Source organism: Gymnodraco acuticeps, unplaced genomic scaffold (assembly GCF_902827175.1).
Source record: "Gymnodraco acuticeps unplaced genomic scaffold, fGymAcu1.1, whole genome shotgun sequence".
Taxonomy (NCBI): Eukaryota; Metazoa; Chordata; class Actinopteri; order Perciformes; family Bathydraconidae; genus Gymnodraco; species Gymnodraco acuticeps.
This window is the reverse complement of record NW_022991638.1, coordinates 5,558-29,425: the sequence shown is the minus strand read 5'-3', so window position 1 is coordinate 29,425 and position 23,868 is coordinate 5,558. Positions and strand designations below refer to the sequence as shown.

The 23,868-nt window shown below is 42.4% G+C and overlaps 1 protein-coding gene and 1 long non-coding RNA gene across 2 annotated transcripts in view; one reads left to right on the top strand and one right to left on the bottom strand.

The window, feature by feature from the left end:
• LOC117534271 (voltage-dependent T-type calcium channel subunit alpha-1G-like) overlaps nt 1-23,116 on the bottom strand; it is a gene marked incomplete at both ends in the record, with an annotated part of 79,026 nt that extends 55,910 nt beyond the window's left edge. The window contains 6 exon segments of the mRNA XM_034198466.1: nt 2,055-2,172; nt 13,507-13,607; nt 15,635-15,814; nt 16,138-16,446; nt 20,559-20,740; nt 23,023-23,116. Of these exon segments, the coding sequence (XP_034054357.1) occupies nt 2,055-2,172; nt 13,507-13,607; nt 15,635-15,814; nt 16,138-16,446; nt 20,559-20,740; nt 23,023-23,116 (984 nt within the window).
• LOC117534272 lies at nt 17,745-19,372 on the top strand. Its single transcript, XR_004567166.1, has 3 exons — nt 17,745-17,872; nt 18,729-18,975; nt 19,171-19,372. It is a non-coding gene; the product is annotated as an uncharacterized LOC117534272 (long non-coding RNA).
• Nucleotides 23,117-23,868: the final 752 nt, after the last annotated feature.

Here is a 23,868-nt window from a genome sequence, read left to right as displayed (position 1 = left end):
CTAAGCTAAAGGCGGCTAATGATGGGCTATAAAGGAACTACAGCACGGTCACATGACTTCACGTCACCACCGCTAAGCTAAAGGAGGCTAATGTTGGGCTATAAAGGAACTACAGCACGGTCACATGACTTCACGTCACCACCGCTAAGCTAAAGGCGGCTAACGTTGGGCTGTAAAGGAACGACAGCACGGTCACATGACTTCACGTCACCACCACTAAGCTAAAGGAGGCTAATGTTGGGCTGTAAAGGAACTACAGCACGGTCACATGACTTCACGTCACCACCACTAAGCTAAAGGAGGCTAATGATGGGCTATAAAGGAACTACAGCACGGTCACATGACTTCACGTCACCACCGCTAAGCTAAAGGCGGCTAACGTTGGGCTGTAAAGGAACTACAGCACGGTCACATGACTTCACGTCACCACCACTAAGCTAAAGGAGGCTAATGTTGGGCTATAAAGGAACTACAGCACGGTCACATGACTTCACGTCACCACCGCTAAGCTAAAGGTGGCTAATGTTGGGCTATAAAGGAACTACAGCACGGTCACATGACTTCACGTCACCACCGCTAAGCTAAAGGCGGCTAATGATGGGCTATAAAGGAACTACAGCACGGTCACATGACTTCACGTCACCACCGCTAAGCTAAAGGAGGCTAATGTTGGGCTATAAAGGAACTACAGCACGGTCACATGACTTCACGTCACCACCGCTAAGCTAAAGGCGGCTAACGTTGGGCTGTAAAGGAACGACAGCACGGTCACATGACTTCACGTCACCACCACTAAGCTAAAGGAGGCTAATGTTGGGCTGTAAAGGAACTACAGCACGGTCACATGACTTCACGTCACCACCACTAAGCTAAAGGAGGCTAATGATGGGCTATAAAGGAACTACAGCACGGTCACATGACTTCACGTCACCACCGCTAAGCTAAAGGCGGCTAACGTTGGGCTGTAAAGGAACTACAGCACGGTCACATGACTTCACGTCACCACCACTAAGCTAAAGGAGGCTAATGTTGGGCTATAAAGGAACTACAGCACGGTCACATGACTTCACGTCACCACCGCTAAGCTAAAGGTGGCTAATGTTGGGCTATAAAGGAACTACAGCACGGTCACATGACTTCACGTCACCACCGCTAAGCTAAAGGTGGCTAATTAATTAATAATAGTCACCTTCTACATTAATTCCAGAGGCTTACCATTTACTTCCAGACGACGGGACAGGAAATGGTAAAAGCTGAGTTATATCTCAGGTTTTAAGACTCATTCTTGCTCCACTGTTCTGTATTTACATATTTGTGTGTGTGCACAGATGAAATAATCCCATTTAAATGTATAAATGTGTGTGTGTGTGTGTGTGTGTGTGTGTGTGTGTGTGTGTGTGTGTGTGTGTGTGTGTGTGTGTGTGTGTGTGTGTGTGTGTGTGTGTGTGTGTGTGTGTGTGTGTGTGTGTGTGTGTGTGTGTGTGTGTGTGTGATCTTTGTGCCCTGATTAGAGCGTGCAGCCAGTCGGGTCGGCCTCCATTTGTTAAACATCTTCTTTCCTGGACATTAGCCACGTACGCCAGCCCACAGATAATCAAATCAATTACAAACGGCTCTGTCTCCTCTGTCGCAAAACCACAATTAGACCCGAACAAGGAACACCTCGCTCAGTGAGAAAAAGTGATAATTATTGTGCTTATGCATGGAGCTGCTGTTGGGGGTGTGTGTGTGTGTGTGTGTGTGTGTGTGTGTGTGTGTGTGTGTGTGTGTGTGTGTGTGTGTGTGTGTGTGTGTGTGTGTGTGTGTTGCAGCCTGTATTTGAAGAGATGGTGCATTGGCTCATGAGGTGCAGTATGTGCAGCAATAAAGAAAACATTACCCTTTGATATTGTCAAACAGAAGTGGCTAAACCCTATATCTTTATGTAGGAGCATACATGATTAGGGAATGTACTTGAAGAGGATATATACTGTAGTGTCTAACTTAGCAGATTGAATTTATATAGTTTGTAATGAATTTCATGCTTTTACTATTAAAAATGTTTTGATACTCACAACCGTGGAGATGTAGGGCCTCTCCATGGCGATGGTGATGCAGTTGAGGAAGATGATGAGCAACACGATGTGGTCGAACATCTTGTGGGTGATGATCCTAGTGCAAACTATCCGAAACCTACGAGAAAAAAACACAGACACACATTTTAAACTTCAAAGATGGTAGCAATTAGCTGGCTCTCCTGTCTCCTAAATGGTGGAGTGAGCTCAGCAGATACTTTGCACATCTTCTGTCCCAACTGAAAACGTATGTATTTCAATTGTACTTTGGCAATTAGGCTAGTGCTGAGAAGAACATTACAATTGTTAATTAAAGAACATTAAGTACTTTTTGAGTTAATGTAGGCCTTGTACCTGATTCACCAGCACTCCTTATGGTATGATCTTGCTTGAAGTGAATATATCTTCACTTTCCTTGTTGCTCGGAGTTTGGTTCTTTTTTGTTGTTGTAATTAAAGTTTTTATTTATAAAACATACATGGTACATAGCTCACATGGTACAGCATGCAGAAAGAGGAAGATCAGGCTATAAAACATGTTAAAGGTGGGGTAGGTAAGTTTGAGAAACCGGCTCGAGATACACTTGTTATATTCCATGGAATGCATCCCGACAGCAATGAATATCTGAAGTGCTTTGACAAAAAATCCATAAAATGTCATCTGTGGAAGCCGTGGCGCTGTAAAAAGCTCGACCAATCATCTGAGCCGGCTAAAGTAACTGGATGGCCTACCTGCCTGTCAGCCTTCCATCTGTGCACAAACTTATCTCGTGCCCTCATTGGTCATGTGTGCGTTCGTGTGTGTTGGAGGAGGAGCTCTGTAAGGAAGGGGCAAATTTGTTCCGGCTGTGTATTTTCAAATTCTAGCGCACTCGAGCTGTTTTCTCCAAAATGACCTACCTTACCTTTAAGTGTTCGGGTTAAAAGAAAACAGAAAAATACAAAGGTGTAAGATTAGCAATCAGACACTACAGCGATCATAACATAAAAGAATAACAACAAATGATGCTTGATTAGAATAATTGTTCAAAGGCCCTTTTGTGTGAATCCTAAAGTCAGGCTACTAGTTAGAGGTCAGGTATTTCACAAAGTCGGAGTTTGATTATATGTTTTTGTAACTTATTGTAAGTCACTTTGGATAAAAGTGTCAGCCAAATGATTTTTTAAATTTTATTTAGCCTTTATTTATACAGGTGTAGATCTCATTGAGACACAAGGTCTCATTTTCAAGAGAGACCTGTCAGTGGTAACACTACCACACAAAGTTACAGACAGACAGGACACTAAACACAGATATGTAATGTAATTTTGGAAAACACAAAAGCCTATCTAGACTGTCCAGACTCCAGTCCATGTTCGATAAAGCATGACATACTGTAACGGCCCGTCCACACTACAGCTTCGACAGCTTCAAAAACGGATTCCAACACGTCTGCCCATTCACTTTGAATGGGGTGACGTCACGTTGCCTTGCTTTTCGCCGAACTGAATTGTTGGTAGCATAGCGGTCCGTCTCCGGCGTCAGAGTAGCCAGCGCCAGCCAATCAAATCCCGTTTCTGAAAATCTGACAGCTCAAACCCTAGCCAATCAAACCGCGTCTAAGCTGGGAGAGATATCCCGCCATTCATTTCTATATTTTAAAAAAAGATGGAGGAGAAACTAATTATCGCCGTGGCAAATCACCCGGTGTTGTATGAGCAGACCCTCTTCACCTACCGGGATACAAACCGGAGGAACCAGGCATGGAGGGAGGTGGCAGAGACAGTGGGTGCAACTGGTAGGTTTTCGCCTGTTTGGGGAGTTTATATATATATATATATATTGCTCGCATAAAATCCCGGGGTTTTTTGCTTTGTATGTCGGGGGCGGGAGATTCATGTGATTGGTTGTTGGTCACGTTGCTCGAATAAAATCCCCAAGCTTCAGACACGCCCAGCTCCAAGTTTTTTTTGAAGCTGTAGTGTGGACAGGCCGTAAGAGACATTGAAACACTGTCCACCACACTGTCACAGTAATACGAGCCTGTGACTCTATAATGCACCGCTACAGAATTAGCAGTCATTAATTACGTCTGACTTTCATTACACGACAGCAGAGAGAAAGAGAGAGGGGACGCTTGTTATACGGCGAGGGATTAAACACTGCATTCAAATCTGCTTTCATGTGCAGGCTCAGATCGGGATGTTTTGGCTTTATTTGGAAATGCAGACTCCATTCAGTGTGTGTCATGTGACTGTGGTGATCGTTCTGCAAACAATGTGCAGACGGCATGAGATAATTCCTCTTTAATATCTGCACGGCGGAGCGTTGATGCTGAAGACTTAATATGTTATCCTGCAGCAGAAGGGAGGGAGGACGCATGGAAGCACACACCAGTTCCTCCACTGGTTTAAGATCTTTAGTGTCCAGTTTTTCTGTCCTTTCTGGGAGTTTTTGTCACATTTACAACCCAGTTTAGATTCAACCACGCCCACTTCAGCATGATGAAAGCATTGACAGCTGCAGTCGCTTCATAAAGCATATTTTTCTAAATAGATTAAAACCTCTTAAGCCCCGCACGGACCCGGTTCCGGGGCCGAAATAGCATGATTTCCAGGAAACAACGTCTAAGGAACCTCAATATTTAATAAACTATGAATATTTTATATCCATATAACGGGAACAAACTAATTTAACTGATCTTTTTCATTTTTTTTTCTCAAAAAAAAACACACAATGCTAACAGTGACCCTCTGAATTAGCCCCGAGCGAAAAATGCTAAGCTATTACTGCACCGAAAATCACTCCTAGCTCCCTTATTACTTATCCTAGGTGCACATCCAACACATCGTTTATGATCGTAAATGTGAAGGTAAACTTCTGTTGTTGCAATGTTGAGGTAGAATGAAGGAGTCTGGAACCGTTGTTAGCCCAAAACACCCCTAGAGTTTTATTGGAGAAAGTACAGACAATACGGCCGGGAGATCATCTTAGTTTCACACATGTCCAGTGCTCCACCAGCGATCTCTGAACCAAAAGACACAAAACATCTCTGCTACACGAGGAGAGGCCGGCCCATAGAAAGCCCGCGTTTACCTAATCAATAACCGATGCGAGACAATGGTCTACTTGTCACAAAGAGATCCAGACAAGCCCCAACATCCCCCACGGATATAGGAGAAGCGTTTGACCTGTGACCTCAACCCACAGAGGAGTCTTTGAGTGACTACAAGCAGATGTTTGCAGTATCACAGACTCTAAGGAATAATAAGAGACTCTATAAACAGATCAGATTAAAATATTCTCTTACAGTAAAGACACCGAATCTAACGGTGCCCACTTCAACACTGAAAGATACAAACTCGCGACGTTATCAACAAAAACGTACATCAAAACAAGTGGCGCTAGGTAGCCCACAACGCTAACATGGCTTACCTTCGTCTTTGTCTGGTCAAAACTGGTCTTCAATGGCATTAAAACGATAAAAACGATGCTGTCCATAGGTTAATATCCAATGTGGCTGTGTCCCCTTTGAAATGTTCTGATAATCTATAAGCAATAAAACTGCGTTTCCTTTTCTAGAAGTCAGAGCAGGGATATTCCTACGCTCTGCAACAAGATTGCATGCGCAGAGACGCCAGCTTTTTTTTTTAACTTGAGAGTCTATGGGACGATTTATCTTGGATTCTATTGGCTCTAACGGTCAGGAAGAGGTGTCACATGTCAAAATCGAGCGAGGGGGGCCAGAGATATGGAAAATCCACCCAAATGGCCCCAGAAGAGGGTTTTTTTTGCTAAAAAGGTCAAATATCACTTGTTTTGCATCAATCTTGATACAGGGTACTTATTATATGTTGTACTTTGGATTCCTAAAGCTTTTAGTCTACCTTACCATCATCCAAGGTTAGTTTTCACTATAAGTACAACATATCTTTTGGACGGACACTATAATTTAGTTTTTTACCATGTTCAATCTGAATTTTCTTTAAAATAAAAAACATCTATATTGAATCTGACTTTTCTACATCCAACTCACAGGTTTATCATTACTTTGAGAACAAAGATTATTAATTTAACCCTTTTAGAAGATATGGTCATTTGTTCTGGGAATGTCATTTTCGAGCCTGAAACCTGAAAAACAGGCTTGGGGCCTAAGAGGTTAATGAAAATAGCACTTTTTAAACATGACTGACAATCACAGTTACACAGAGCTGAGGTAATGTTGATTATATTACATGATAATCACTATGAACTACAGTCTGTTGCCTAATAGTTATGGCATTTATTGTTATTTTTAGCAATTGACAGTTGACTTAATCACCTTAGATATTAATTACAGTTAGCTTTATGCGTTTTAAATGTCAATAAGTGTGTTTCAATACTACTCAGCCCCTAGTTTAGCCGCTATAGGCTTAGACTGTCGGGGGACACCTTACTTCTTCCTTCTCTCTGTCTGTACCTGTGTACTCTCATGTTCCCAATAACCCAGCTTCCCCAAAATGTCTTTTTGGATCCTGACTCGTGGCTGATCCTGAGTCCTGATCTGAGTCCTGGACTTCGAGTCGTGGCTGACTCATCATACTACTTCCCTGATGGCTCCCACAGGATTGTTGACATCTTCGTGGATTCATCTTCTTATTACAGACACATTCGTTTTTATGCTCCCCACAAATGGAATAAACTTCCAGAAAACCTGAGGTCTTCACCAACGCTGAGTTATTTTAAGTCGAGGCTAAACACACTACTTTTTTTAGCTGCTTACCCAGAAGCCTTTTAACTTGTTTTAGCACTTACCGTATTTACAATGTCGTTTTTAAACTATTTTATATCTCATTAATGCACTGTTTTTATGAAACTGTTATTCCATTATGTTTATTTATTGTGTTCCTCTCTGTTCTACTATCATGTGTTAATGATCATGTAAAGCACTTTGAATTGCCTCTGCGTCTGAAATGTGCTCTATAAATAAACGTACCTACCTAACCTTACATGCATTTCCTAACATTCGGTCTATATGCTGTAAAATGTATTATCTCTTCGATTTACACACGGCATCTATTGCACGTCTGTCCGTCCTGGGAGAGGGATCCCTCCTCTGTTGCTCTCCCTGAGGTTTCTCCCATGTTCCCTTTAAACTCTGGGTTTTCTCTGGAAGTGTTTCCTTGTACGATGTGAGGGTCTAAGGACAAAGGGTCTGAGGACAGAGGGTCTAAGGACAGAGGGTCTGAGGACAGAGGGTCTGAGGACAGAGGGTCTGAGGACAGAGGGTCTGAGGACAGAGGGTCTGAGGACAGAGGGTCTAAGGACAGAGGGTCTAAGGACAGAGGGTCTAATGACAGAGGGTCTGAGGACAGAGGGTCTGAGGACAGAGGGTCTTAGGACAGAGGGTCCAAGGACAGAGGGTCTAAGGACAGAGGGTCTAAGGACAGAGGGTCTGAGGACAGAGGGTCTAATGACAGAGGGTCTAAGGACAGAGGGTCTGAGGACAGAGGGTCTGAGGACAGAGGGTCTAAGGACAGAGGGTCTGAGGACAAAGGGTCTAAGGACAGAGGGTCTGAGGACAGAGGGTCTGAGGACAGAGAGTCTGAGGACAGAGGGTCTAAGGACAGAGGGTCTAATGACAGAGGGTCTGAGGACAGAGGGTCTAAGGACAGAGGGTCCAACGACAGAGGGTCTAATGACAGAGGGTCTGAGGACAGAGGGTCTAAGGACAGAGGGTCTAAGGACAGAGGGGTCTGAGGACAGAGGGTCTAAGGACAGAGGGTGTCGTATTGTCATACTGATATTCTGTACAAACTGTGAAGTCCACTGAGACAAATGTAACATCTGTGATATTGGGCTATATAAATAAACATTGATTGATTGATTGATTGATTAATTGATTAATTGATTGATTGATTGATTGATACTCTTGTACAAAATCTCAGACCTCATTTAACGCAAAAACATTTGCAGTGGTCTTTTTACTTTTTCCCGAAGCTGTTTTTGTCAAATTGAAGAGTTTCTTGTGCTGTAATCTGGAGAATGTGACTGTCAAAAGACACTTTTTATCTCTGAATTGTGGTACATTCGAGTATACGTTTAAGTAGATATATAAATGGATGCATGCTCTATATCTTCCAGCTTTTCCTCCACTTCTTGATTTAGCATCTCGACATTCTGACACCTTTTTCCAATACATTTCCTAATTTTCACGCCATCAACACACTCTCAGTGAAGCGTCTTCATTTCCTTTACATTTCCTCCCAGTCTTTTAACATCTCGGGTGTTTTCGCACGGCTCTTCTCCAAAATCATCGTCACTTTATCCGTGTAGGCGTTGGTGTGACATGCTGCCTCTGCCTGGATCTGAAGAAGTGTCACTTTGTGCACAACAGATAAGAGGCGCTCGTGCTAATTACCCACTTCTTCTTCTTCTTCTGTGCATTTACAAACCAACATGAGACTAAAGCCGCATCACTTCCTTGAATGCTGGATGATTGCTTTCCAGGGGAGAGCTGACAGATGGCATTTCATGTTCCCTGCATCTATAGGCGGTGGTATGGCGTTGAAAAGCAGCAACAAAGAAAGTTTCTCCATAAAAACAACAACAGGGATCACTGTTTACTGTAACAGTAAAACCCCTGCTGTCTATTTGTTCTATTCCTTATCTGCATCGTATCCGCATTCAGTCTCATGTCCCTCAACAGCAGGCTTTGTATATACTTCAAAAGTCCCAAGAAATACAATTATGGCGCTTTTCCACTGCAGGGCCTCGCTCGGCTTAGAACGGTATCGCTAGGCCTCGTTAGGCCTGGCTCACTTTAAGCTGCGTTTCCATTACAGTTTAGTAGCTGGGGTAGTATCTATAGGCGCGTTCACACCGCAGTACTTTTCCCACTTTAGTTCTGAAATGTTCGTTCATACCAAAAAGAGCCGGAACTAAATTAGTTCATGAGAACCTTTTCACCCCCTTTTCCGTCCCTGCTAGAGAGCAGGGACTTTCGTGGGAGACAAAGGTTCCTGTGTCTGATTGGCTGGAAGGATTGCAAACCACGCCCCGTAAAACTCCCAAAAGGTTTTGTGATGCCGCCATTTTATTATCCTCGCATTAGCATTATTAGCATTAGCATTAGCCCAGCGCAGAAACGCAGAGAGACTAACTTATGGCAACACAAAAGAAGACATGGGAGTGGTGGAGATGAGGAGGTGTCGGCGTTCTGGCGATTTACTCGGAAGGCTTCAGTAGAAGCTGCTGGGAGTCCCAGCAGCTTCTACTGAAGCCAGTCCCCAACTCCGGGGTCTTCCGGCCTGGGACTCCGGGTGGCAGTATACACCGTGAAGTGGTTTGCGGCCTGCCAGTAAACCCAAAGCAGAAGAAGAAGAAGTGACGTCAGCGGCTTCATTTGCCTAATCCTCCCCCAGGGACTTATTCCGGTGTGAACGCGATCTGTACTTAGTTCATGAGAACTAAAGAGTTCTCATGAACTAAGTTCTCATGAACCTTTGTGGGAAAAGTACTGCGGTGTGAAAGTGCCTTATAGTAACGCAGTGTAGGCGGAGCCGTGATGTCATCTTCAATGCGAACCACAAAACCAACATCAGCCGTTAGCTCTTAGCACTCAGAGCTCACAGCTCTTCATATCTGTTCAGAAACTAGACAGAAGTTAAACAAGTACAAACCGCAGACTGTCTGTGTCATGGCGAATACAGTCGCTGCTTTATTTATCTCTGTATAGGCCGTTGTTGTGAGTGTGGACGGTCGGAGCATATATAACGTTAGCTTAGCCGATCTCCATTCAGAAAACACGCATTTTAAAAAGGTGTTTCGCCTGCCGTTTGTCTGCAGACTTGTCAAAGCATTAATTCAAGGTTTTTACTAACCAGTATCAGTATGTTGTTACTTCGGCATCATTTTGAAACGTGTTTTACAATTAAATCACGGTCAAATATGTTCATTTCGTTGTAGATGTAGCCACTCACGTCACTAGTTTAGCATTCTCAGCCCGGTTATTGGCCCGGAAAGAACCTCGATTTTGGAGAGCCAGAAAACTGTGAAAAAGTACCCGCTAGCCGGAACTACGCCAAGTGGAAACGCAACCAAAAACGGGCCGGGCACGGCACGCTTAAACCGCGCTGTAGTGGAAATGCGCCGTTAGTGAGGTAGGTTTTATACACTAAAGTCCCAAACCTCCCGAAACACACTAACAAGAAATACAAGAATGGGAAGCTGTATTTTAATTTTAGCATTTATTTGCAATATCCCAAGTTTACTAGTACTGATGTTTTTTACGTTAATTGTTTATTCATCATATTATTTTATTGTATTTCTGTCGTACTGGATGCTATATCTTTCGCTAACTTTGGAAAATGTTATTTAATGTTATCTTTATTTGACTTTTTTGGATTCACATTTATCAAGTATACTTTCTATAATATAATCAAATATATACATTTTCACATCTGACTTGCATTAAATGTCTATTATTATTATTATTAATTTTTAAAAAAATGTCAATAGTTTTTATATTAGATTTTTTACATGTTATTATTATTATAATATTTTGAATTTAATTATTATTTGTATCCTATTTCAATTTGTATCTTAATTATATATTTGTTATCCTTTAATTATTATCTTTATCATATAATATAATTGTTTTCCTTTAATTATTATTATTGTTATTATATTTTGTGTTCAACTTTTTTTAATAATCATTAATATATTTATTAATATTACTATTATAGTTTCCGCTCTTTCTAAACGCTGCAGTAATCTGTAGTCTTGAGCACCGACACACAGATCTGAAAGGCAGGTTGAGGTGAATCTGGTCCATGTGAAAACAGCTGGACTCCCCCCCCCACTGCTGTCTCTTGATGTGATTTTGAGTACAGCGGGGGGTCCTCGTTGGTTTCGAGGTCGGAAAAAAGACTCCATGCAGAGTCCGTGTCCTCGCTGTCAGTCTCAGAGACGAACAGAACCTGGAGACCCGCTGCGATGAAACCCAAAAGCCTTTACTTCTCCTCAGACTCCGGCAACAACAGAACGCATGGAGCTTTTCCAATTAACCTTTTCAATGGCCAACAGAGATGATGAAACAAAAAAATATTAATCTGTAGTTCTCCAGGTATCGTGACGTGGACTTTAATCGACTCGAGTCACTGTTTTCATGACCTGCGACTTGAGAGAAAATAAATGACTTGAAACGTTTTTACGGTGGTGCGAACACGCCCAAAATAAGAAAGAGAAAAGTTCTGCAGTTTCAAAAACGACGGATCTTGGACAGGGGTGGGAAGGAACTAAGTATGTAGTCTCTCTACTTTAAAGAGTCCTCTCCTGCTGATGTTCAGGTGTATATCAGTATGTAGTGTCTGTATTTTAAAGAGTCCTCTCCTGCTGATGTTCAGGTGTATATCAGTATGTAGCGTCTCTACTTTAAAGAGTCCTCTCCTGCTGATGTTCAGGTGTATATCAGTATGTAGTGTCTCTACTTTAAAGAGTCCTCTCCTGCTGATGTTCAGGTGTATATCAGTATGGAGAGGACTCTACTTTAAAGAGTCCTCTCCTGCTGATGTTCAGGTGTATATCAGTATGTAGTGTCTCTACTTTAAAGAGTCCTCTCCTGCTGATGTTCAGGTGTATATCAGTATGTAGTTTCTCTACTTTAAAGAGTCCTCTCCTGCTGGTGTTCAGGTGTATATCAGTATGTAGTGTCTCTACTTTAAAGAGTCCTCTCCTGCTGATGTTCAGGTGTATATCAGTATGTAGTGTCTCTACTTTAAAGAGTCCTCTCCTGCTGATGTTCAGGTGTATATCAGTATGTAGTGTCTCTACTTTAAAGATCCCTTGCTGATGTTCAGGTGTATATCAGTATGAGTGTCTCTACTTTAAAGAGTCCTCTCCTGCTGATGTTCAGGTGTATATCAGTATGTAGTGTCTCTACTTTAAAGAGTCCTCTCTGCTGATGTTCAGGTGTATATGCAGTATGTAGTGTCGCTACTTTAAAGAGTCCTCTCCTGCTGATGTTCAGGTGTATATCAGTATGTAGTGTCTCTACTTTAAGAGTCCTCTCCTGCTGATGTTCAGGTGTATATCAGTATGTAGTGTCTCTACTTTAAAGAGTCCTCTCCTGCTGATGTTCAGGTGTATATCAGTATGTAGTGTCTCTACTTTAAAGAGTCCTCTCCTGCTGATGTTCAGGTGTATATCAGTATGTAGTGTCTCGACTTTAAAGAGTCCTCTCCTGCTGATGTTCAGGTGTATATCAGTATGTAGTGTCTCGACTTTAAAGAGTCCTCTCCTGCTGATGAAAAAAGTACAATTTAGTGGTACTGAGTATTTTCATGTATTGCTTCTTAGTACTTCTACTCCACTACAATTCAGAGGTTGTTGGCGGTTTCAAGTTAAATGAAATACTGAAAATGAATCCTCAGCACTTTTACAGTGATAGCTTTTTGTTATCAGCGTACAGGAAAACGATAGAGCTATCTTCTTGGCAAGACGAGGTTTTTTCACGTTGCATTTGATATCCCATAATGCTGACTGTGATCGCAGAGGGTTTTTATTTTATTTGCCGCATTGTGAGCGCAGCATTTTCTGTCTTTTATCGGCTTCGATTCCCTCCCACAATCTCACTTCTGAAGTCTGTTTTATCTGCACTTTTCTGCCATGTCAGGGGGGAGTGAGGGAGTTTCTCCGGCGTTTTATCTCAATCCTTCCCTCTTCCTCACTCCTCCTCCTCCTCCTCCTCCTCCTCCTATGAGGCTTTGATCCACGTCTGTTGAGAGGGTGTGACTGTGAAGGCAACACACTGCTCCCAAAGTACCGCAACATGCAGATTAAACACCAAAGAACAACCCTAACCCCATGTTTTTATGTAAAAAAATATGTTGAAATGCAGAGTAAAAAGAGAACAGGGTAAAGAGGTTATATGGTATGGAGGTAAATAAATGTGTAGATGCTGAAAAATAGAACGTAAGTCAAGGGAACATTTTAAAAAAACACCCCAAAAATCTAAAATGTTCTAAATAAATGTAAAAAAAACTTTAATGTTCAAGAAAAATCTGAAAAATGTACTAAAAGTATAACATTTTGCAGAAATATCTAAAATATTTTTAAAATAAATGTTTATAGATGCCAACTGAAAAGTACCCAATGGAAAACAATTTAAAATACATTTAAAAATACTTTAATAAGTAAATCGCTTACTTGCTAAATACTGAGTAATGGGGTGTTTTTGTACAAATTGTCGGCTGATTTAATTCATAACAAGATAATATATGTGTTTTGTAAACATCTGTATAGTTTGTTAAGTAACTAAAGCTGTAAAATAAATGTAGTAAATTGTAAGAGATATTTGAATGGTATAGGAGATGATGTATAATGTGGTATAAATGCTCAAGTAAAGTACAAGTATACTTGAGTAAATGTACTTTCCCCACTGTTTTAGTGTAAGTGTTACCCATAGACTGTATAGACTGTATACAGGTGTTACCTGGACTCTGGAGGGAACAGGTACATTGACCAGGTGTCTCTCTGTCTGCACCAATCAGGCTGCTTCTTCTCCAGCCAGAGGAACAGTCTGGAAACAAGACTCTGCAGGAAATAGAGAACACATTCATTATTCATATTTTTACCGTTTTATCTTGTGAGCTGCAAGTACTCTCCAGAGTTAGAGGCTTCTCATGTGAACGTTCTAATAAAACTGTTGAGTATGTATGTATTCAACAAGGTTTGTCCTAAAGGGCCAACAGAAACATGGTCAATATGCAGTCATCTTGATATTAGCACGGTCACCGCTAAGCTAAAGGAGGCTAATGCTAGGCTATAAAGGCACTACAGCACGGTCACATGACTTCACGTCACCACCGCTAAGCTAAAGGCGGCTAATGTTGGGCTATAAAGGAACTACAGCACGGTCACATGACTTCACGTCACCACCGCTAAGCTAAAGGAGGCTACTGTTGGGCTATAAAGGAACTACAGCACGGTCACATGACTTCACATCACCACCGCTAAGCTAAAGGAGGCTAATGTTGGGCTATAAAGGAACTACAGCACGGTCACATGACTTCACGTCACCACTGCTAAGCTAAAGGAGGCTAATGTTGGGCTATAAGGGAACTATAGCACGGTCACATGACTTCACGTCTCCACCGCTAAGCTAAAGGAGGCTAATGTTGGGCTATAAGGGAACTATAGCACGGTCACATGACTTCACGTCACCACCGCTAAGCTAAAGGCGGCTAATGTTGGGCTATAAGGGAACTATAGCACGGTCACATGACTTCACGTCACCACCGCTAAGCTAAAGGCGGCTAATGTTGGGCTATAAAGGAACTATAGCACGGTCACATGACTTCACGTCACCACCGCTAAGCTAAAGGCGGCTAATGTTGGGCTATAAAGGAACTACAGCACGGTCACATGACTTCACGTCACCACCGCTAAGCTAAAGGAGGCTACTGTTGGGCTATAAAGGAACTACAGCACGGTCACATGACTTCACATCACCACCGCTAAGCTAAAGGAGGCTAATGTTGGGCTATAAAGGAACTACAGCACGGTCACATGACTTCACGTCACCACTGCTAAGCTAAAGGAGGCTAATGTTGGGCTATAAGGGAACTATAGCACGGTCACATGACTTCACGTCTCCACCGCTAAGCTAAAGGAGGCTAATGTTGGGCTATAAGGGAACTATAGCACGGTCACATGACTTCACGTCACCACCGCTAAGCTAAAGGCGGCTAATGTTGGGCTATAAGGGAACTATAGCACGGTCACATGACTTCACGTCACCACCGCTAAGCTAAAGGCGGCTAATGTTGGGCTATAAAGGAACTATAGCACGGTCACATGACTTCACGTCACCACCGCTAAGCTAAAGGTGGCTAATGTTGGACTATAAAGGAACTACAGCACGGTCACATGACTTCACGTCACCACCGCTAAGCTAAAGGCGGCTAATGTTGGGCTATAAAGGAACTATAGCACGGTCACATGACTTCACGTCACCACCGCTAAGCTAAAGGCGGCTAATGTTGGGCTATAAGGGAACTATAGCACGGTCACATGACTTCACGTCACCACCGCTAAGCTAAAGGCGGCTAATGTTGGGCTATAAAGGAACTATAGCACGGTCACATGACTTCACGTCACCACCGCTAAGCTAAAGGCGGCTAATGTTGGGCTATAAGGGAACTATAGCACGGTCACATGACTTCACGTCACCACCGCTAAGCTAAAGGCGGCTAATGTTGGGCTATAAGGGAACTATAGCACGGTCACATGACTTCACGTCACCACCGCTAAGCTAAAGGCGGCTAATGTTGGGCTATAAGGGAACTACAGCACGGTCACATGACTTCACGTCACCACCGCTAAGCTAAAGGCGGCTAATGTTGGGCTATAAGGGAACTACAGCACGGTCACATGACTTCACGTCACCACCGCTAAGCTAAAGGCGGCTAATGTTGGGCTATAAAGGAACTACAGCACGGTCACATGACTTCACGTCACCACCGCTAAACTAAAGGCGGCTAATGTTGGGCTATAAAGGAACTACAGCACGGTCACATGACTAAAAATATGCTAGCGTGCACTCAGGCTCACACACTGACCAGGTTAGCTTCTTCCTCTGCGTTCTCGTCCTCAGTGTTGTCCTCCAGAGAGACATGTGTGGGACCCAATGATGCAGGAGAGCCCTTCCCGTTGCAGTCGCTGTGTTCTGGGTTCCGGAGGTGACCCAGAGAGGGGGGTCTGGAGCTGAGCATGCTGGCTGAGCGGTGCAGATTCGGCACCTAGACAAAACAAACCATGATTACTCTGTTACTTTTGGATGAGCTCAAAATCAAATGTGCAAGAAAAGACAAGACACTTCTTAATTTGGCCAAATCCATCATTTAAATAGCAGGTGCAGATGATTTGTACAGGTATAGGAGTTGAAACTGATTAGTCCATAACACACCTTTGATATATGAAGGGACTAAAAACAACCCCTTTGCCGGTTGCACCTTACTTTGGGGACAAAAAAGTGACAATATCTAATCTTTAAGACATGCAATAACAGTTACAGTTTGTTGGTATCAGCAGAGTTTTAACTGTAATGTCCAGAGTAATCTACCTGCAGCAGGACATCAGGAGGCAACTCCATGGAGCTCCTGGTCTCCAACGACTCCATCCTCCGGTGTCGAGGCGCTTTCTGAGACATGGAGTCGGTCCTGACCAGAGAGGCGTTGTCTTCTTCCATCAAACCACGTCCTCCTCCTCCACCTTCTCCTTCCTCAGAGCTGGACCCCCCCTCCCCAGAAAGGAGGGACCGTCGCTCTCCAGACTGCTGCTGCTTCTTCTTGAGAGACGGGGCTCGACTCAAACTGTTCCAGCTGGAGCGACGGCTCGTCCAACCAATGGGCGCCGGAGAGGAGGAGCTGGTCTGCAGCAGGAAGAGGGTGAGAGTCAGATGGATGCTTACAAGTTATCAAGACACTTCAGAGCAGGGACAGTGATCACAAAGCTAGTTATTGCACTCTAGGGATGCATATCGTTGACTTTTTTACGATACCGATACCACTGAACGATACCGATACTCAACCGATACATATCGTGATACTTTGAAAATGTATCATCCCACAATTACTCCCATGAAGCACTTTACGATATAGTTAACATGTCAAATGAATATTAAATTCAATTGTGGGACTTCTTGGACCTTTTAGTTCTGAACAAACAATGAAAGATACATTAAAAATATGAAGAAAACCGATTATGGAATATCTTTTATAACATCAGGTGTGCCGCGTGAATAGCACATCTTGTCAATGCAAACAGACCGTTATAGCACCGTTACAATTAATGTTAAACCTGAGATTCCACTAGAGAACAAATACATAATAGAATAAAGGTCATGAGATCTCGGCATTGCACAAACAAACAAATCTCATCTTTAAAATCAACATTTGCCTTCACTGGTGAGAGAAAACAAATCACAGTTCATTTGTGGGACTTTTACCTTTCTAGTATTGAACACACAATGAAATACATAAAATATGAAGAAAAACGATTATGCAATCTAATTTATAACTCCCGCCATCACGGGCCACGGACTCACTTTAAAATGATTTTTTTTTTTTTTTTTTAAAGTATCGAAACCGGATCTGATTTCGGTACGGTATACCGTAGCCACCAGTAACCGGTATTTCGGTAATACCGGATACCGGTATGCATCCCTATTGCACTCTGAGTTGCTGGTCTGCAGCAGGAAGAGGACCAGGAGAGGGAGAGAATGATGAACAAGTTAAACAAGTTGTTCTACTCTGAATTGCATTTAATCAAACAAGTTATCAACCTTCTGTGGCACCTCTATGTCGCCTTACTTATGTTTTAACTACCGTTTTAGGGCAGAAATGCTAGTTCTTGCAACTAACGTTTGTTTGTTTGTTTCTGTCACGGTTTGTGTGGGAAACAGGACCCAAATGCAGACTTAAGTGACAAAAAGAATTCCTTTATTTCAAGGCTACAGTATCTAGACACAGAACAGAACACTCACCGCAGAATTACTCAAAACACAAGACGAACCGACAAAGACAGACGGAAAACCAGAACTTAAATACATCAAGGACTAATCAAACAAACACGAGACAGGTGAGGAGGGAGGAGAAAACACAGAGGCACCAGGTGAACACAATCGGGTAATCAGGGAGGGAAAACAGACAGAAAGCAACAGGCAGGAAACGGGGGTGAACAATTTACAAAATAAAACAGGAAACCCAAAGATAGAAAAAGACAAGACAAAACAACAACACAGACAGATCGTGACAGTTTCTTCACAACATGCAAAGTGGCCTTGGGTCCCTTGAAAGGTGCTATAATACATGTAATCTATTATTATTACTTTGCTTAGCATCACCAGCTTTATCGACCTTTACTTGTCGAAGACTGTTGAATTTGAGATGTTATACTTGTATAAGTTGTGCTAGATTGATAGTGTTAACTATCAAAAACGTATTCGAATAAACCGTACCTTCATTTAATATTCAGCAATAATAATATCTCCACGTCGATAGTTGTAGTGTTGAAATCAGGAGGTTTCGGTGTGCAACACTCCGTGTCATATCGCTACTAAATTCACCTCTATAGGAAATGGTATATTAGCCACATGCTAAATGCTAACCGGAGATGAAGGATTTTCAGAATAAAAGCTTAACAACTGGTTGTGCACGAGAACTTCTGGTTTATAAAACAGCATTTAAACTGACGGTATGTTTAAGCTACATTATGCCATCAACACATTGATTTGAATTTCTAACAATAGCTATACAGTTGCCTGTTTTTCGGTTGGGTTACAAAAAAGCAAAAGTGGACAATATATTTAATAAATACTCTCATTGCCAAAAGGGTAAACACACTTCCGCACTGTAAGTTTGACCATGGGGAAATACATAATAACTAGAATACAAATTATGAGAGCAACCACATTTGGCAATAGCTAGTCGGATACAGTAGTAGTAGTAGTCAGATAGCTTATGTGTCCTTGATAGCTAGTGAGACAGGTTTAATTTGCTTGCTTAGCTTATTAGCTTGATATTTAACATTTGAACTAGTTAGAAAGATAGCTAACAAGAGCTAGCTTGTGTAGTAAATAGATTTTGTTCGCTAGCTACTCTGAAATACATCCAATATGTGCCATTCATTTCCCTTTGTCGTATGTCTGTGCAGGGGCGGACTGGGACTACAAATCAGCCCGGCACTCTCGACCGGCCCACTTCGGTACCGCCGGCCCACCTCGGTACCACAAGTAAGGGGGTGCTAGTGACTTCTCCGACCGGCCCACTTCAGTACCGGCCCATCGGCATTCGTCCCGAACGTCTCGATGGCCAGTCCGCCCCTGTGTCTGTGTTTATTATATCCAACCTATGTTCTGGGACCATTTAGTAATTAGGGGAGACTCGTTTTAGGGTATTTGGTAAGTGTCAAGTGTTTTGTACATTATGGAGTCTTTCCAATGTTAGCTTCTTTGTAAAACTTTAATTTAGCCTAATGATTGTACTTGTGATTGTATTGTGAAAGCAGGTCAGGATAAAGGTCTAACACGAGGGACAGCATGTAAACATGTTGATCTTGTTTCTACAAACCCTAGCAATGTCCTTCCTTCATGCAGATAAAGCGAGCCGAGTCGTTCCGACGTGATCTGAATTGAATAAAGATGTGTGCTGACAGGCGGACAGGAGCAGATGTGGAGATCTGGGCTTATGTTCCAGCTCTTTATCCCATCATCAGTCTGTCAGAGGAGGAGTGGCAGCGGAGAGTAAAGTGTTGGAGCCACATTAATCTTCATCAATCATTACGACCTCCATCAGCGGGACACTTACCGTGAATTCACTCTGAGAGACACTACGGGGAAACGCTGGGAGTAAATCCTGACACTTGTCTCCGTATAAATGTACTTATGTTGGCTTTGTGACATCCTGCTGCAGTTATTACCCTTATGAACTGCAACATGCTGTTGTTGTAGAGTTTATTTAACTGATTTTATTTAGTCTTCATCTCCAATAACATTTTATTTTGGTCCATTTGTATTCTTTGTCCCAGTCCATGTGTACTATGTTGTTTGTTTTGTGACATCCCAGCCCCGGATTATTGCATTTGCAAAACTCTGAAATGCTTTTTTCTTAGTGTTCATTTGTCTATTTGACACAGTCATAGGGTGTTTCTCAATGTCGAGGAGGCTTGCTAGGTAGCACATGTACCTCCGAGTCAGTTGCTTCAGAAGCGAGGCAAGAATCCTCCCTAGCCTCGGACAAGGAAGAATGGTGGAACAGGCTAACAGGGTTATATGCGAGGCCCCGCCTTAAATGGCGCCACAGATTTGGGGGGAATTGGTCCGTGCGCAAAGCATTGTGGGGATTTTAAGAGCGCGGAGTCTACACATGTGCAGCCTCGGAATTTCCCGCAACGAAGTACGCCGGACTCGGTAGAATTGCAAGTATCCTGGACATTGGAACAGTCCTTTGGCGGGACTCGATGACGTAGTATCCTTGAAATAGTGGCTCTGGAGCATCCTTACTCGACATTGAGAAACACCCATAGTCTTCAATGAAATGCAAGTTTGATAAAGTTGTTATTCTTTACTCTTGTACATGTGTACTTATGTTCGCTTTGTGACATCCTTGAGCACAGTTATTACATTTATAAACTGCAAAAGCTTTTGGACTAGTGTTCATTTTACAATGTTTGTTTTAAATCTTAGTTTTCAGCATTACAATACGTTACACGTCACATGTTAGACGCTTTTATCCAAAGTGACTCACATACTCAATACTGTGGGCAATCCCCACAGGAGCACTTTGGGGTGAAGTGTCCCAGGGACACATGCTGACTGCAGTGGGGTTTGACCTTGCTATCCCCTGATTCAAAGTTCAGCGCACTAACATGTTCAATAAATTAACAAATAAAAAAAATTAAAAAATAGTCTCGTTGAAAGTTAATTTCCCCACGTTCATAGTTTTGTTTTATCGTGTTGACGAGAATATTACTGAATCTACAAACCGGTGATTTGTCGTAGCAGGCCGGCTCCATGGAGACGTTGCTGCCTCTTCGGGACTCGAAGCCCAGGATGGGGTCTCCTCCGACGGGTAACTTCAGCACCGCCATGGGGGTGGCAGCCGTGTGGGTGATAACAGGCGGAGTGAGGCTCGTCTTCAGGTCCACGTGACCATTTACAGGCACTACTAGTGAAGGAGAGACGGAGACAGAGGGTCAGAATTAGTGGAAAACAGAAGAAGGGAAGAGCGTTAAACAGAACCAGGGCGTAATGTGAAGGTAAAGGAGACAAATAATGCATTAAAGATTACTTATAGAAGGGTCAGAAAAAAGTAGGTAAAAAGCCGTATGAAAGTGCTAACATGAAGAAAAACAGGAAGAAAAAGTCAGATTTACTCGCTAACAGCAACAGGAATGAGCGTTAAAGAAGACCAGGGCTAAATATTAAGATAGAGGACTATTTACAGGCACTAACCGGAGAGGAGAGACGGATAAAGAGTTAGTGGTAAACAGAAGATGGAAAGAGTGTTAATTAAATGCAAAAAGGATAAATGAGACTTGGATTGAACTGCAGGAGTTGTGAGAGTTCGTAAACTGATAGTAGAGTTTCTTATTACGTCCATATTTACTTTAATCCTTCAAGATCTTTCTATGTTTTTGGATACACCTTGGAGGCATGCAAGCAAGCTCAACGTTATCTTCAGGAACTCGAGGTACCACGGGATGAATAATTGATGATCAGTATTTTTGTGAAATGGTATATATATATATTAGGGCTGTCAAACGATTACCATTGTTATATATATATAATATGAGTGTTGAGTTCAGTAAAGAGGATGAGGGCTTAATGTGAAGGTAGAGGAGACACATGATGCATTCAAGATGACGTTAAGAAGGGCCAGATCAGAAACAAGTCGATAGTAAAGCTGTGTAGAAGTGAATGAAAGTGCTAACATGAATACAAAGAGGAAGGAGGAAGGAGTGCCATAGAGCTTCGCCCTCAGAAAAGAAGAAGCATACTTAAAAATGGATGCCTCTTTCTGTTATTGAACAACATGAATATTTCAGCAGGGCATTCATCTTATGGGATGCGTGGGAGAGGATATTGTGTTTGGCAGCAACACAAACACATGAAATGGCAGAGGGTATGGGAACTGGCGTGTGAGGAATTATAGATGGGGCTGCTGTACTGTGTTTGCTCGGGGTTGACTTTGCTGTATCACAAACGTTAACATTCATTATGTAAGGAGAACCGGGTGATCTACAGGCATCGGACAAACATTAGGAGGGGAAATGACAGAGGTTTACACCCAAAGTGAGCATTTGTGTATCTATCAATCACCCCCATGGAACCAACTTTAGGAGATTAGGAGGGAAAATGCTAGAAATTAGGAATATTTCAGCCCCTAAATGAGCAATATTGTCTCTATCAATCACCCCTGCGTTATCATGCATTGTTGAGGGAAATGTTGTTTTTTGATAAATGGAAGTTAATTGGGGAGAACAGCGAAACTATATCAGAGTATCAGTTCAGAAACTCTGTCACTAACTTAAAGTTGGGGTAGGTCATTTAGGAGGAACCAGCTCGAGTGGCTAGAATTAGAAAATACACAGCCGGAACAAATCTGCCACTTCCTCACAGAGCTCCTCCTCCAACACACACGAACGCGATCATGACCAATGAGGGCACGAGGTAAGTTTGTGCCCAGATGGAAGGCTGACAGGCAGGTAGGCCATCCAGTTACTTTAGCCGGCTCAGATGATTGGTCGTGCTTTTTACAGCGCCACGGCTTCAAAGCACTTCAGATATTCATTGCTATCGGGATGTTAAGAGCATTCCATGGAATATAACAACAAGTGTATCTCGAGCCGGTTTCTCAAACTTACCTACCCCACCTTTAAACATCCATTATGTAAGAAAAACACAGTATTAGGGAACGAGAAAGCAGTGTATCTGTCAATCACCCCTGTGTTGATAGAGACACTGACATGTCTTGATAAATGGAAGTTAATTGGGGACACAGCAAAATTATATCAGAAAACCAATTTACAAACTCTCACAGGGCTCGTTCAGAATAATCCAAGTCCACTTAACTTTGCATTTGACCTCAAACATTGACATTTAAATCACGTTGGACTTCGGAGGAGTTTTTTTGCAAGATTAAGATGTTATTGAAAATCACATATTTGGGATTTAATTACAAGCAACAGGATACATGAGACTTGGATTACACTGCAGGGGTCGTGAGAGTTCGTAAACTGGTGATAGAGTTTCTTATTACGTACTTTAATCCTTCAAGAACTCAATGTTTTTGGTTATACCTTGCAAGAAACTCAAAGTCTTCTTCAGGAACTCGAGGTACCACGGGATGAATAATTGTATACAAGCAGTATTTTTGTGAAATGGTATATAATATGAATGTTGTGTTCAGTCCTTTGCATTTCCTTTTCTAGCATCGAGTCATTTCACCTGCAGACGCTGATAAATCCTTCTTGCTGCCGTTAACATCCTCCATACTTCGAGCACAGGAACCGATCTCTGAAGGCGGTTTTGAATCCTCTCCCTTGACACACAAAGACATACAAAGAGTTAGAGGACGGTACAAGTGGAAATGTCCGTTTCTGAGTAGAGTTGAGATCCCTGCTGCATCTCATCAGACCTGACCTTGGATCAGTCACTAGAGGCAACCTCCCTCTTTAACTACCTGATCCCAGAGGTCAAAAGTCAAGGGGATGACATAATTCACAGGTGAACCACACTGAAGCCCAATACAGACAATTAAATGCTCTTCAGGGTGAATCTGGCAAGTGTATTGTTGTTGTTATTATATAGACTGCGGGTCAATTATTTTGACTTGCCTTGGGTTGTAAACATCGACCAAAAAAGAACTTCGGTGTGGTTTCTACGGACGATTTTCACACAAACACAAACCAAGAGGACTTCACTGTTGTGGAAGGCAATCTGTAAATCAACAACTAAGAACTAAAAACATCTTGTTCCACCATCTTTCACAGACTATTCTCAACCTAGAGTGGTGCAGTAATGAGTCCTAAAACTTGGAAAACACTCAGCATTTAAAGCTTCCGGTTCCCTTGTTTAAAACTATTTTAAATGTGTTTTTAGTTGTTATCCTGAAGAAATGTTCATGTTTTGTTCTACGAGATAAAATATGTCAGTAAATACCCCACTGGTGAATTTAAAAAGGGAGGTTGCTAACAAGTGTCTAAATGAGACGACTAAACACCATCACGCCCAACATTAGCCACCTTTAGCTTAGCGGTGGTGACGTGAAGTCATGTGACCGTGCTGTAGTTC